The following is a 12916-nucleotide window of genomic DNA, read 5'->3' as shown; positions in this document are numbered from 1 at the left end:
ACTAGATGGCAGTATTGTCCTGTTTAAGAGTGTCACAACATTGCTGTTTACGGCAGACGAACTGCTTTACGGTATACAAAAAAGTGACTGCTGTTGTTGTGTGTTGTTGCCACGCTGGGAGGACGTTAATGAAACGGCCTAACAATAAACCCACATAAGAAACCAAGAACTCGCCCTCCATCATTCTATAGTTATAACGTGATTGGGCAGGTGAGCTTTTTTATATTGTGGAGGACCTGAGTCCGCCTGAATTTCGGGAGATTTTCGGGAGAAAATTTGTCCCTGGAGGTTTTCGGGAGAGGCGCTGAATTTCGGGAGTCTCCCGGAAAATCCGGGAGGGTTGGCAAGTATGGCGTAGCGGTGGGTGTATATTGTAGCGTTCCGGAAGAGTTAGTGCTGCAAGGGGTTCTGGGTATTTGTTCTGTTGTGTTTATGTTGTGTTACGGTGCGGATGTTCTCCCGAAATGTGTTTGTCATTCTTGTTTGGTGTGGGTTCACAGTGTGGCACATATTTGTAACAGTGTTAAAGTTGTTTATACGGCCACCCTCAGTGTGACCTGTATGGCTGTTGACCAAGTATGCCTTGCATTCACTTGTGTGTGTGTAAAGCCGTAGATATTATGTGATTGGGCCGGTACGCAAAGGCAGTGCCTTTAAGGTTTATTGGCGCTCTGTACTTCTCCCTACGTCCGTGTACACAGCGGCGTTTTAAAAAGTCATAAGTTTTACTTTTTGAAACCGATACCGATAATTTCCGATATCATATTTTGAAGCATTTATCGGCCGATGATATCTGCAGTCCGATACTATCTCTACTCCAAATCAAACATTCCACTTTGAAATATATTTTGTGTGCATGTTTGCTGTATAAACAATTATTATTATTATTATTTTTTTTTTACAAAAAGGGCATTAAACAAACAAATTGGAAAAAAAACCCACAAAAGTCTGAAGTTAATCCTGAGACTTGAGTGTTAAAAGTAAAACAACACAATGTATGACTTATTTTTAACAATTTATATAAGTGCGGTCTCTTTAGATCCCCAATAACTTTAGTGGGATTTTTTTTTTTTAAATGTCATTGCTCAAACTCAAAAAAATAATTGTTATGAATTATCGACCTATTAAAGGCTCCAGTTACTTATTAGGGAACGGCGTGGCTCAGTCGGTAGAGCGGTTGAGGGTTCCAGGTGCGATTCCCGCTTCCGTCATCCTAGTCTCTGCCATTGTGTCTTTGGGCAAGACACTCCCAGTGGCACCCACACCGGTTCAAACGTAGCTTAAAGGCCTACTGAAAGCCACTACTACCGACCAAGCAGTCTGATAGTTTATATATCAATGATGAAATCTTTACATTGCAACACATGCCAATACTTACTATACTATACTTACTAAAGTGCAATTTTAAATTTTGCGCGAAATATCCTGCTGAAAACGTCTCGGTATGATGACATCAGCGCGTGATGTCACGGATTGTAGAGGACATTTTGGGACAGCATGGTGGCCAGCTATTAAGTCGTCTGTTTTCATCGCAAAATTCCACAGTATTCTGGACATCTGTGTTGGTGAATCTTTTGCAATTTGTTCAATGAACAATGGAGACAGCAAAGAAGAAAGCTGTAGGTGGGAAGCGGTGTATTGCGGGCGGCTGCAGCAACACAAACACAGCCGGTGTTTCATTGTTTACATTCCCGGAAGATGACAGTCAAGCTTTACCATTGGCCTGTGGAGAACTGGGACAACAGAGACTCTTACCAGGAAGACTTTGAGTTGGATACGCAGACACGGTACCGTGAGTACGCTTCCAAACATTTGATCGCTTGCCCGTACGTTCGTGCCGCTATGTGCATGTCACGTACGTAACTTTGGGGACTTTGGGGAAATATATGTGCTGTATGAACTTTGGGGAGGTGAACGATACTTTGGGCTGTGGGATTGAGTGTGTTGTGCAGGTGTTTGAGTTGTATTGGCGGGTTATATGGACGGGAGGGGGGAGGTGTTTGTTATGCGGGATTAATTTGTGGCATATTAAATATAAGCCTGGTTGTGTTGTGGCTAATAGAATATATATATGTCTTGTGTTTATTTACTGTTTTAGTCATTCCCAGCTGAATATCAGGTCCCACCCGCCTCTCACAGCATCTTCCCTATCTGAATCGCTCCCACTGCCCTCTAGTCCTTCACTCTCACTTTCCTCATCCACGAATCTTTCATCCTCGCTCAAATTAATGGGGAAATCGTCGCTTTCTCGGTCCGAATCGCTCTCGCTGCTGGTGGCCATGATTGTAAACAATGTGCAGATGTGAGGAGCTCCACAACCTGTGACGTCACGCTACTCGTCTGCTACTTCCGGTACAGGCAAGGCTTTTTTATCAGCGACCAAAAGTTGCAAACTTTATCGTCGATGTTCTCCACTAAATCCTTTCAGCAAAAATATGGCAATATCGCGAAATGATCAAGTATGACACATAGAATGGACCTGCTATCCCCGTTTAAATAAGAAAATCGCATTTCAGTAGGCCTTCAAAAAAGATTAAAATAATGGCTTTCACTTTGAGTTGCGAGAGAAAAAAGCGTTATATACATATAATTCATTTCACTTCAAATATGACATATTTTGTGGTTTCGCCATAAGATACATGGTTTTCTTTGACAAAAAGGGCAGACACATTAACTTTGTTTGTTTGTTTGTTTACTTTATATCGACAGACCGACCTGAAGTTGATTTTAATATTCAAGCGCAGAATAAAATAACTAAATAAATAATATGACTTTTCTGCGTCTGTGTCTCTCAGCAGCACCTCCAACTCCAACTACTCGTCTCATCACGGCTGCTCCTAATAAAGGCGACAGGTGATTAAATAACAAGACCCACCTGGGCCATCTACGCAACTGTCGCTGTCTTCAAGGCCGGTCCTGACACACCCTGTTCCGCGGCAGACCCGCAGGCCACGCCCCCCTCCACAATAATAATATGACTTATTTTTTACATTTTTATGACTGACCTTTAGGGTCCCAGGAACCAAATTTGAGGGGACCCTTAAAGGTAAAAAAAAAACAACAACTACATATTGTATTGGTTTTTAAAATGAAAAATATCAATATGGCCCCTGCATGCTTTAATTGAGTTGAGTTGGAGTTTATTCGGAACATGCATGCATACAACATGACGCATCACAATTTTCAGTTTCTCTATTCAACATGTTCGAAAAGGAGCAGGAAGAAGCAGAGCTTATTTAATCCTACCCCTTTTCCTTTACATAGAAGTTGCTACAACTTTTGTTCACTTCCTGATCTCAATGTATTCACAATATACTCCATAAGTAAAAACAATAATAAAAAAATAATTGGTGAAGTAAGTTATATTTCATATGGTGAGATGAGTAAGATTATCTTGAAAACGAATGGATGGATGGAATAAATTCAGAATGTCTTTCTTATTTGTAATTAGTAAACACTTTAAGTTTGAACATAATTAATTATATTAGTACATTGTTTGATTTCTTTGCTTAATCCATTCCTTAATTTAATTCCACATATTGATATACTGAAGGTCTTAAGTGTTGTACGTGCGTACAAATGATTTATATTACATTTTTCTCTAAGATTATATTTGTCCTCTTTTGTTGAGAAGAATTGTTGTACATTCTTGGGTAGCAGATTATAGTTTGCTTTGTGTATAATTTTAGCTGTTTGCAAATTCACTATGTCGTGGAATTTCAGTATTTTTGATTCAATAAATAAAGGGTTTGTATGTTCTCTATATCCAACATTATGTATTATTATAACTGATATTTTTTTGTAATACCGTTAATTATTGAACTGTACTTTTGTAGCTATTTCCCCATATTTCTACACAATAACTCAGATATGGTAACACTAGCGAGAAGTCGAGAATATGAAGTGATTTTTGGCCCAGAACATGTGAGGCCCCCAATAGAAAACGTTTGGACACCCCTGCTTTAGTGCATAATTTAAGCAGTCTGTAAACCATCAAAAGGGCTCCCCCTTGTGGCATGTTTTCATTCAACACATTTATCCTTCATAATAAAATCCCACTTTTAACAAAACAATTGTATGCTAAAATACAAACGGTGCTAAATTGTGACATTTTAAAACATTGACACATTTTTTTATTTCCTTTTATTATTAGCAAGGTGAGGCAGTGCCTCACCTTGCCACCAGGGGGGGCTAAAAGGCTGACTATAAGATGTTCAAAAACGAAATAATAAAATAAAATAAGTTTTAACATTTCTCTTTTGGTTTATGCTTGCTATGTGATTTTGGTGTGGTTCCTGTGTATTTTGATAATTTTCATGGTCAAAATCGCGGAAATTCCGCGTAGGCAGACGAGAAGTGAGGCAGACACAGGTGGTGCCTCCACGGCTACATGCAAAGTGTATTGAGCTTGTGCGTGCAAGGGGGCGTGTGCTTGTTTGCCACCGGGAAAAGGCGGGGCCATGAGGCAGCAAGTACCTCTGCCTCAAGGTAGGGGCCGATATATTGGCAACTTGCAGTACTCTGACTCGCCACACTGGGAGAAGTGGGGGCGCTCAAGCCAGCAGACACATGTCTCTCCAGCAGAAGCCAGCCTTTTAAAAAAAAATTTAAAAAATTAACTGTATTTATAACAAACATGGCATTTTTATTAGAGTAAGCCAGCGTTTGTGGGTGTTTTATTTGTCAGAGGCAAAAATATTGTTTTATTGCTTGGAATGAAATTGAATTAAATGAATGTGTCTGCCAATATGGAGGATTATATTCAGTATCCAAGATTAAATGCTTCTCTAAACTGGACTTTTTTGTTTGTTTGTTTGCTTTATATCGACAGACGCACCTGAAGCTGATTTTAATATTCAAGCGATTAATAAAATAAATAAATATATAATTGTAGAGGTTGCCCTCTAGTGGGTTCTTCAGACCACCACACACTGCCAGGAGAGCCCAGAATTCTGGGTAGAACACTGTTTTTTTTCCTCTAATCGTGCAAAGTCTTTTGTTTTTCAGCAAAGTGTTCTGCGTCTGTGTCTACCAGCAGCACCTCCGACTCCAGCTACTCGTCTCATCACGGCTGCTGCTAATAAAGGCGACAGGTGATTAGATAACAAGGCCCACCTGGGCCATCCACGCACCTGTCGCTGCCTTCGAGGCCGGTCCTGACACACCCCGTTCCGCGGCAGACCCGCAGGCCACGCCCCCCTCCACAATAATAATATGATTTATTTTTTACATTTTTCTGACTGACCCTTAGGGTCCCAGGAACCAAATTTGAGGGGATCCTAAAAGGTAAAAAAAAACAACTACATATTGTATTGTTTTTTTTAAATGAAAAATATCTATATGGCCCCTGCATGCTTTAATTGAGTTGAGTTTGAGTTTATTTGGAACATGCATGCATACAACATGACGCATCACCATTTCCAGTTTCTCTTTTCAACATGTTCGAAAAGGAGTAGGAAGAAGCAGAGCTCATTTAATCCTACCCTTTTTCCTTTACATAGCAGTTGCTACAACTTTTGTTCACTTCCTGATCTCAATTTATTCACAAGATACTCCATAAGTAATAACAATAAAAATAAGTCAATAATAATTAGTGAAGTAACCCTGCAAAAAATGTTCTATAGAATTTCTAAAGAATATCTCTATAGAATTTCTAATGAACTTTAGGACCGAAGTTCTATAGAATTTCTAAAGAATATCTCTATAGAATTTCTAATGAACTTTAGGACCGAAGTTCTATAGAACAGGATTCTAAAGAATGGTTCTATAGAACATGGTTCTAAAGAATGGTTCTATAGAACATGGTTCTAAAGAATGGTTCTATAGAACATGGTTCTAAAGAATGGTTCTATAGAACAGGGTTCTAAAGAATGGTTCTATAGATCTCCTCTAAAGAATAGTGCTATAGAAGAAAGTTCTAAAGAGTAGTTCTATAGAACAGGCTCCTATGGAATGGCTTTCTGTGGAATACGGTTCAGAATGATGTAGAAATGATTGGGCAGGCATTCTACAAAATCTGTGGTCTAACACTGGCAATGGAGAAAGACAAATATTGCAGTTGAATGAATGTTGACTTGTATTTATTATATACATGTAACTCAAATCTTGACGTAATAAATAAATGTCAGCAGCATAAATCAACATGATCACCGCGCTTCCCCGACTGTTAGAGACGGCTAGACGTCCAGCAGAATTTGTTTCTGAGGCCTTCTTTTTTTCCCATTTTCTGCGCAATGTTCAGTTTCACTCCAATGATTTTCTTTATCACATTTGCTTCACTTGAGGGATGGAGCTTCTTCACAAAATCTGAAAGATCAATAAAATATACCAGAATTAGTGTCTGCAGACACCAAGACACTAGCTGTCATGCAATGAGTCACACTATGGCATTTTTCAGCTCGATAAAGAGAGTGATGTCTATCATTTAATCAATGCAATGGATAGTCAACACACTGCATACATTGCATATCACGCGTTTCTATGCTGTAAGGCACTTGCACTGCTTGACGCACACAAAATCATATGTGGTGCAATCATGCCAGGCTTTACGAACTGCAACAAATCTGTATCAAATTCTGACAGTGCATGTACACTATTCATTAGCTATATAGAAAATCCATTCAGTGTGTGAAATATTTTTCAAATTATTTTCAGGATTTCACTTTCTTGTGAATCTTGTTGTGTACTTGATGGGTGTCCCCAATGGCGTTCGAACAATCACGAAAGTGCATTAATAGAATTCTAATAAAAATATTTAACTTCAATCTGATTGAAACCATATCCACATCGGGAAGGGGATCTGACACATTCCCTATCTAAAAGTCGTTCACTTCTCAACTTGCAGCAGAACTCACGGAAATTCCCGACGCTAGTTGTTAAATAGTAAGGCGGAGAATGCCGATATAAGATATCAAACGAGAAAAAGGTGTAGATATCCGTGCGCTGCGGTTTTTGCTTTGTCACTTGATGTTGGTTTCCGACGAGATCAAAGCTAATGTGACCACCCATGCCTATAAATCTGTCAAAACGAACATCTCGCAGTCAATTCATGGACCAAGCAGACTGGAAGCTATGGATATCTATACTTCATGCCAAACGATCACGGAACGACTTGGAGATAGGAAAAGGGTCAGATCCACTTCCCTGATGTGGATATGGTTTTAATCAGATTGATTTAACTTATACTCACCAATAATAGCAGACACTTTCTTGTCATCCAGTTTTGGTTTCTCATGCTTATCCTTAAAAGCATTGGATTTTTTTCCTGTCAAGCTGCTGTTGGCCAGCTCCTCTCTGGCAGAGCGACAGCAGGACGTCGAGCTGATAGTATTGTTGCCTGATGTGATAAGTCGTCCATCTTCATTAGCAGGCCAGGAAGTCCTTTAATAGAAAAAAGTACATTGTGATGCAGACACAATAAAAAAAAATACATTAATAACATGAAGCTGGCGATATCCAAACCGCTCGGCTCTAACCCCAGCTATCATAATGTAAGGGTATTTTGATAGGAATCTTGTTCAAGTCAAGGGAAACATGGTAAGGAAGCAATCAAAGATGAAAAATATATATAACCATATATATTAATTCATCCTGACCACGCGAAGATTTAATATTTGTCGGTCAAGTATTAATCAGATATCCAGCTGAGACAAAATATCAAGAAGGAAGGGACGTAACTCTTGCTAATATAAGAGAAACACACAAAAACGGACGGACAGACAGACAAACAAACAAGTACCATATGTCCTCCCCTTATTTAGAGGGGAGGACATCACAACTTAGGATGTTGTATATGCAACAGTTCTGAAATTATCCCAAATCATAAATGGATTTTTATTGGAAAAAAGGGGCATAACTCTGGAAAATATTGTCCGAGACGACTCATTTTCGATAGGCTTCTTGTTACACTAAGATAAATAGATGTAACAAGTTTGGTTTCCGTACATGAAACGATTCTGTAAATATTGCGGTGACGGATGGACAGCCGTACATGACGACAATACCCGTAGGCCAAAGTTAGATGAAAATACAGTAATAAGAAAGTTATTTCATACATCGACATGTAAGCATATTTTCCATCAACCTATGATAATTACAATAACATACTTCTAGAATAAGAAAACCTACCTTCAACAACCCTCAATGCATCTCGAAGGGATTTGTTTTCCTCTCTCAACTGGAGGACTTCCTTCTTCAGGGATTCCATTTCTGTACATGTATCTTTCGGTGAAGTTCTTCCCAGCTGAAAATGTCAAAATAGTAAATCAAATGAAATAATTTGTATTATGATTAATTTGGGCGCTCATATGTTTTCCGGAAGCAATTTGTCCTGGATACGGCCCTGACAGCACCATATAAGTTTTACATGTATAAGCAACCTTGTAGGCACATTAATTTGAATATGCTACATGTACATGTAGCAGTAAGCCATTCACACAGGAGGCACTGTTCATCAGGTATTTGTAGTGTTATTTTCATATAAGTAAAAGTATAAACTTGTGTTTTAAACCAGTTGCCAGGGATGCAATTTTTACGTCCTCGATTTCAAATGAATGCTAGGCACTTGTGATTGTTTGCCTCGAGAGGGTGCTTTGATTAACCAATAAAATCCTATTCTATTCTATTCATGTACTCACAGCAGCAAGTTGGGCCTTCAATTGTGCCCGAGCATCATATCCCACAGCTGTACGGCTTACTTTCCTCTTTTTCTTCTGAAAAATCAAGATTAACAAGAAAACGTGTTCAGTTCTTTTATATGCCATTGAAGTGAAGAAATATGTTTGCAGAAATGATAGATTTTCGAGTACATGCAGAAAGTCTGTCAACACCTCAATTTGTCTTGAATATTATTCTGTCTGAGTTGGTCGAATTGAATCAAAATATTCAATAACTTTAAAGCCTACAATGAAACATGATTTGATTAACTTTTATGATAAAGAAAAACTGACAAGGTACTTCAAAAGTATGGGATTGAATCCTACAAAACCTCACACAGTTGAAACACCACTGAAATAGTGAGTGAGTGAATTAACGTTTAACGTCGCTTTCAACACTATTTCGGTCATATCGCGACAACACCACTGAAATAAAAGTACCTGCTGTCTGTCAGATAGAGTCTCCTCAACACTTTCATCCTTGCTCTCACTGTCTGATGACCAAGACTTTGGCTGTTTGTTTCTCTTGCCTCTGCCATATTCCAAATCACCAGTAAGGGGTACATCCTTGCCATCCTGAGCGGCTTTCAAATATGGCGTCAGTTCACGTGTGTCTTCTGTGTAAAAACAAATATGTGCCACATTAAGCTAAATTAAACTGTACAGTTAGTCATACATTTCAGCAGCAGATTGTTATCACTAAATTACTTTGGTATACCTACAGTTCTGATGATTCAGAAATTCACCTCAGCGAGAAACAAATTTCACCTTACTTTCCCTTATTTACAGGCTTACAGCCATATTAAAAAATTGTCAAGGTTAAGTCTGTACTATCATGACAATCACCTCAGCATTGCAGATTGAAACATTCAGTATACCAGGGCTGCACTGATGAGAAATTACTATCAATCATGGAAGAAAAAAAATTATACTAATTAAATTTAACTTTACATAAACAAAGTCGAAAGTTCAAGGTGTAAAATCAGAAGTACATTAAATATATCTATATTAAATATATCTATATTTATATGTACTTCTGGTAAAACGTATACTTTTTACTGAATTGAATTGAAAAGTTTTCAACTGTTTATTAATTACCACCAAATCTCAGAATTCTTGCCACGTATTTGGTTTGTGACTGCTTCCTTCCTCCTGCTTTGTTGAGTGGCCATGGAACTTGGACTTCTTCATCACTGTCCCAATTTTCTCCATTCATCTTCTCTCGAGAACCGCTCGTGGTTAATATACTATATTTCGTCTCGATGATCATCCTCCCCTTGCTTCCGTTTGGCGACCTGACTGGGGGCCAAACTCCTTCTCTGTGTGATCACACAAGCCTGACGTTACAAACAATGGAGGGATGATAATAATAATAATAATAATAAATTAGGCTAGTTTTGCTAGCTCACCATTTCCGCCCGTGCCTCGAAGCTGCTGTTTGGCTCAACGTTAGCCCGCTTGTGACGTCTCGCATCGCGCCTAGAAGACCCTAAACCTAAATGTGATGTTTAAGCCAACAAAGTTACCGTCAATGAACTCCGACGTGACTTGGGCAGCTTAGAAAGAGCGAGTGAAGTCAACATGGACGTTGTGGCCGCCATCACCAACTCAAACTGCCCGCGAAATCTGCTTTGCAACTACGGCAAGCGCGAAGGGGAAAAATAAATAATTTAAAAAAAAAGTTGATTTGAAACATATTCGCACTTATTAGTGTCGGATATGAGAAACATTGATACAACGCGATTATTACCAACTATACATGAATTTGGTTGTGATTGCAGCCTTAAAACAGTTTTGTTATTTTATAACAAAACGAGAGCAGTTCTATCTATCGTGTTTGGGGGGGGGGGGGGGGGGGGGGGGGTTTGTAATGTTACGGCGGGAAAAGTAGTAAACTAAATATAACATTGAACCATGCTTTTGAAAATGTATACATTTAAATCCTGGCAAATACTGACTTTTAACAATATAAATTGTTACTTACATGAGTTCGGTAAAGTGTTTTCCTATTGGGCTCCGTGAAGAAACGTGTCTGGGCTTGTTCTTCCACAGCTGCATGCAGGTACGTGGGCGGGTCCTGACGTTTTAGGTCTGATTTAAACCTTTGAACTGAGTTTTGCTAAATCAATTTATGTTGGAAGTCCAATAAAATTAATTTTATCACATAAAAAAGTAAGTTACGAAAATATTCACACTTTTTACTTATAGATAACTCAAAAACTCTAAAAATAAAAATAAATTGATTTATTGGAATAAATATACTTTTAAAAATAAAGTCTGCCGAAGTTCTGGGTGTCCGCCTTGAAATGACACCTCACAATTTTGAATGATACAAAATTAACATTTTCATAATTGAGGGAGACATCCTGCATTGTTCAAAAAACAAGCTCAAGTCTGGTGAATCAACTTAATGAGATTAATCAATGCTATGGTGATAGCGCTGCTGCCATTTTATAGAATTTTATTCCATGGAACAATCTATAGAACTTTCAGCAGATAAAGGATAATGTCTATAGAATTTCTGTTAGACATTCTATAGAATGCCCAGTTCTATAGAACAATCTATAGACCTTTCAGCAGATAAAGTAATGTCTATAGAATTTCTGTTAGACATTCTATAGAATGCCCAGTTCTATAGAACAATCTATGGACTTTTCATCAGATAATGTAATGTCTATAGAATTTCTATAGGATATTCTATAGAATTCCCAGCTCTATAGAACAGTGAAAAGACCTTCCAGCACATGAAGCTGATGTCTATAGAATTTCTATAGAATTTTGAATACATATTCTATAGAATCTTCAGTTCTAAAGAAATTCCGACGAAATTCTATAGCGTTCTATATATTTCTATAGAGATTCTATAGAACATTTTTTGCAGGGAAGTTATATTTCATATGGTGAGATGAGTAAAATTATCTTGAAAATGAATGGGTGGATGAATAAATTCAGAATGTTTATCTTCTTTGTACTTTGTAAATACTTTAAGTTAGAAGAGTTTCTTGAAGTGGATTATATTAGTACATTGCTTAATTTCTTTGCTTAATCCATTCCATAATTTTATTCCACATACTAACATACTGAAGGTCTTAAGTGTTGTACGTGGGTATAAATGTTTTAAATTAAATTTTTCTCTAAGATTATATTTCTGCAGTGACGTGCGGTGAACTAAACACCAGGTGAGGTATAGATACTTTTTTGTTCTTCTTTTTTTAACTTAAATTCATATGTGCAGCTCTAATCATTGTTGATTTAGGTTGCACATTACACTAACAGGAAAAATAAGGGAGTTATTCGCTTTCATAAAAACGTTATCTTAATGATATTATGATATTGTAACGACCTGCTGAGGTTGATGTTGTGTTCTTGAGTGAGTGATATTCAGAATTCCCACTGTTTTGAACGCACCACACCTGTAAGGTGATTGGCGGAGAAGGAGGAAGCGTTCGTTGTTGCGGAAATGAGGAATGAGGATAGACGTGTAGGCATAGACATCTTATAAGTAGACGCAGCATTGGCTGCTGAGACGCGAGAAATTCGGCCGCCATCTTGAAGTGGTGATGAGGAGCCGGCGAGCAGCCTAAACTGACAGTTGAAAGGTAGAAAACAAAGATGCCGGGCTGGTGTTCAGCGTTTTTCCTGCTCAAATGAGCGGACTGTTGAAAATAGGAATCGGGGGATTACTTTTCACAAGTAAGATTTAACATTAACGTACTATTGGTTGTATTTTGTGAAAAGAATATTACCACGGAGTTTAAAATTTGAATGACAATAAAAGGAAGTCCAAGTCTAAGTCTAATTACAAACCCCGTTTCCATATGAGTTGGGAAATTGTGAACGGAATACAATGATTTGCACATCCTTTTCAACCCATATTCAATTGAATGTACTACAAAGACAAGATATTTGATGTTCAAACTCATAAACTTTTTTTTTTTTTTGCAAATAATAATTAACTTAGAATTTCATGGTTGCAACACGTGCCAAAGTAGTTGGGAAAGGGCATGTTCACCACTGTGTTACATGGCCTTTCCTTTTAACAACACTCAATAAACGATTGGGAACTGAGGAAACTAATTGTTGAAGCTTTGAAAGTGGAATTCTTTCCCATTCTTGTTTTATGTAGAGCTTCAGTCGTTCAACAGTCCGGGGTTTCTGCTGTCGTATTTTACGCTTCATAATGCGCCACACATTTTCGATGGAAGACAGGTCTGGACTGCAGGCGAGCCAGGAAAGTACCCGCACTCTTTTTTTTACGAAGC

The 12916-nt window shown here is 38.1% G+C and overlaps 1 protein-coding gene across 1 annotated transcript; it reads right to left on the bottom strand.

The window, feature by feature from the left end:
- Positions 1-5951: 5951 nt before the first annotated feature.
- LOC133581734 (uncharacterized) lies at positions 5952-11243 on the bottom strand. The gene is made up of 8 exons (XM_061935932.2): positions 10639-11243; positions 10064-10149; positions 9753-9973; positions 9096-9271; positions 8637-8711; positions 8128-8242; positions 7190-7380; positions 5952-6306 (listed from the first exon to the last, which is right to left on the bottom strand). Exons 3-7 carry the CDS (start codon positions 9922-9924, stop codon positions 7268-7270), a joined length of 651 nt encoding a protein of 216 aa, XP_061791916.1. The 5' UTR covers positions 9925-9973; positions 10064-10149; positions 10639-11243; the 3' UTR covers positions 5952-6306; positions 7190-7267.
- Between the last annotated feature and the right edge of the window lie 1673 nt (positions 11244-12916).

Source organism: Nerophis lumbriciformis, linkage group LG02 (genome assembly GCF_033978685.3).
Source record: "Nerophis lumbriciformis linkage group LG02, RoL_Nlum_v2.1, whole genome shotgun sequence".
Taxonomy (NCBI): domain Eukaryota; kingdom Metazoa; phylum Chordata; class Actinopteri; order Syngnathiformes; family Syngnathidae; genus Nerophis; species Nerophis lumbriciformis.
Note: the sequence above shows the minus strand (reverse complement) of the source record. Positions and strands in the feature narration are given on the sequence as shown.

Coding starts and splice junctions, on each gene's coding strand:
- LOC133581734 (XM_061935932.2), bottom strand. CDS start 9,924: ATGATCATCGAGACGAAATATAGTATATTAACCACGAGCGGTTCTCGA. Junction 9,272..9,752: donor AAGAATTCTGAGATTTGGTG/GTAATTAATAAA, acceptor GTTTTTACACAG/AAGACACACGTGAACTGACG. Junction 8,243..8,636: donor TGAAGGCCCAACTTGCTGCT/GTGAGTACATGA, acceptor TGACATTTTCAG/CTGGGAAGAACTTCACCGAA.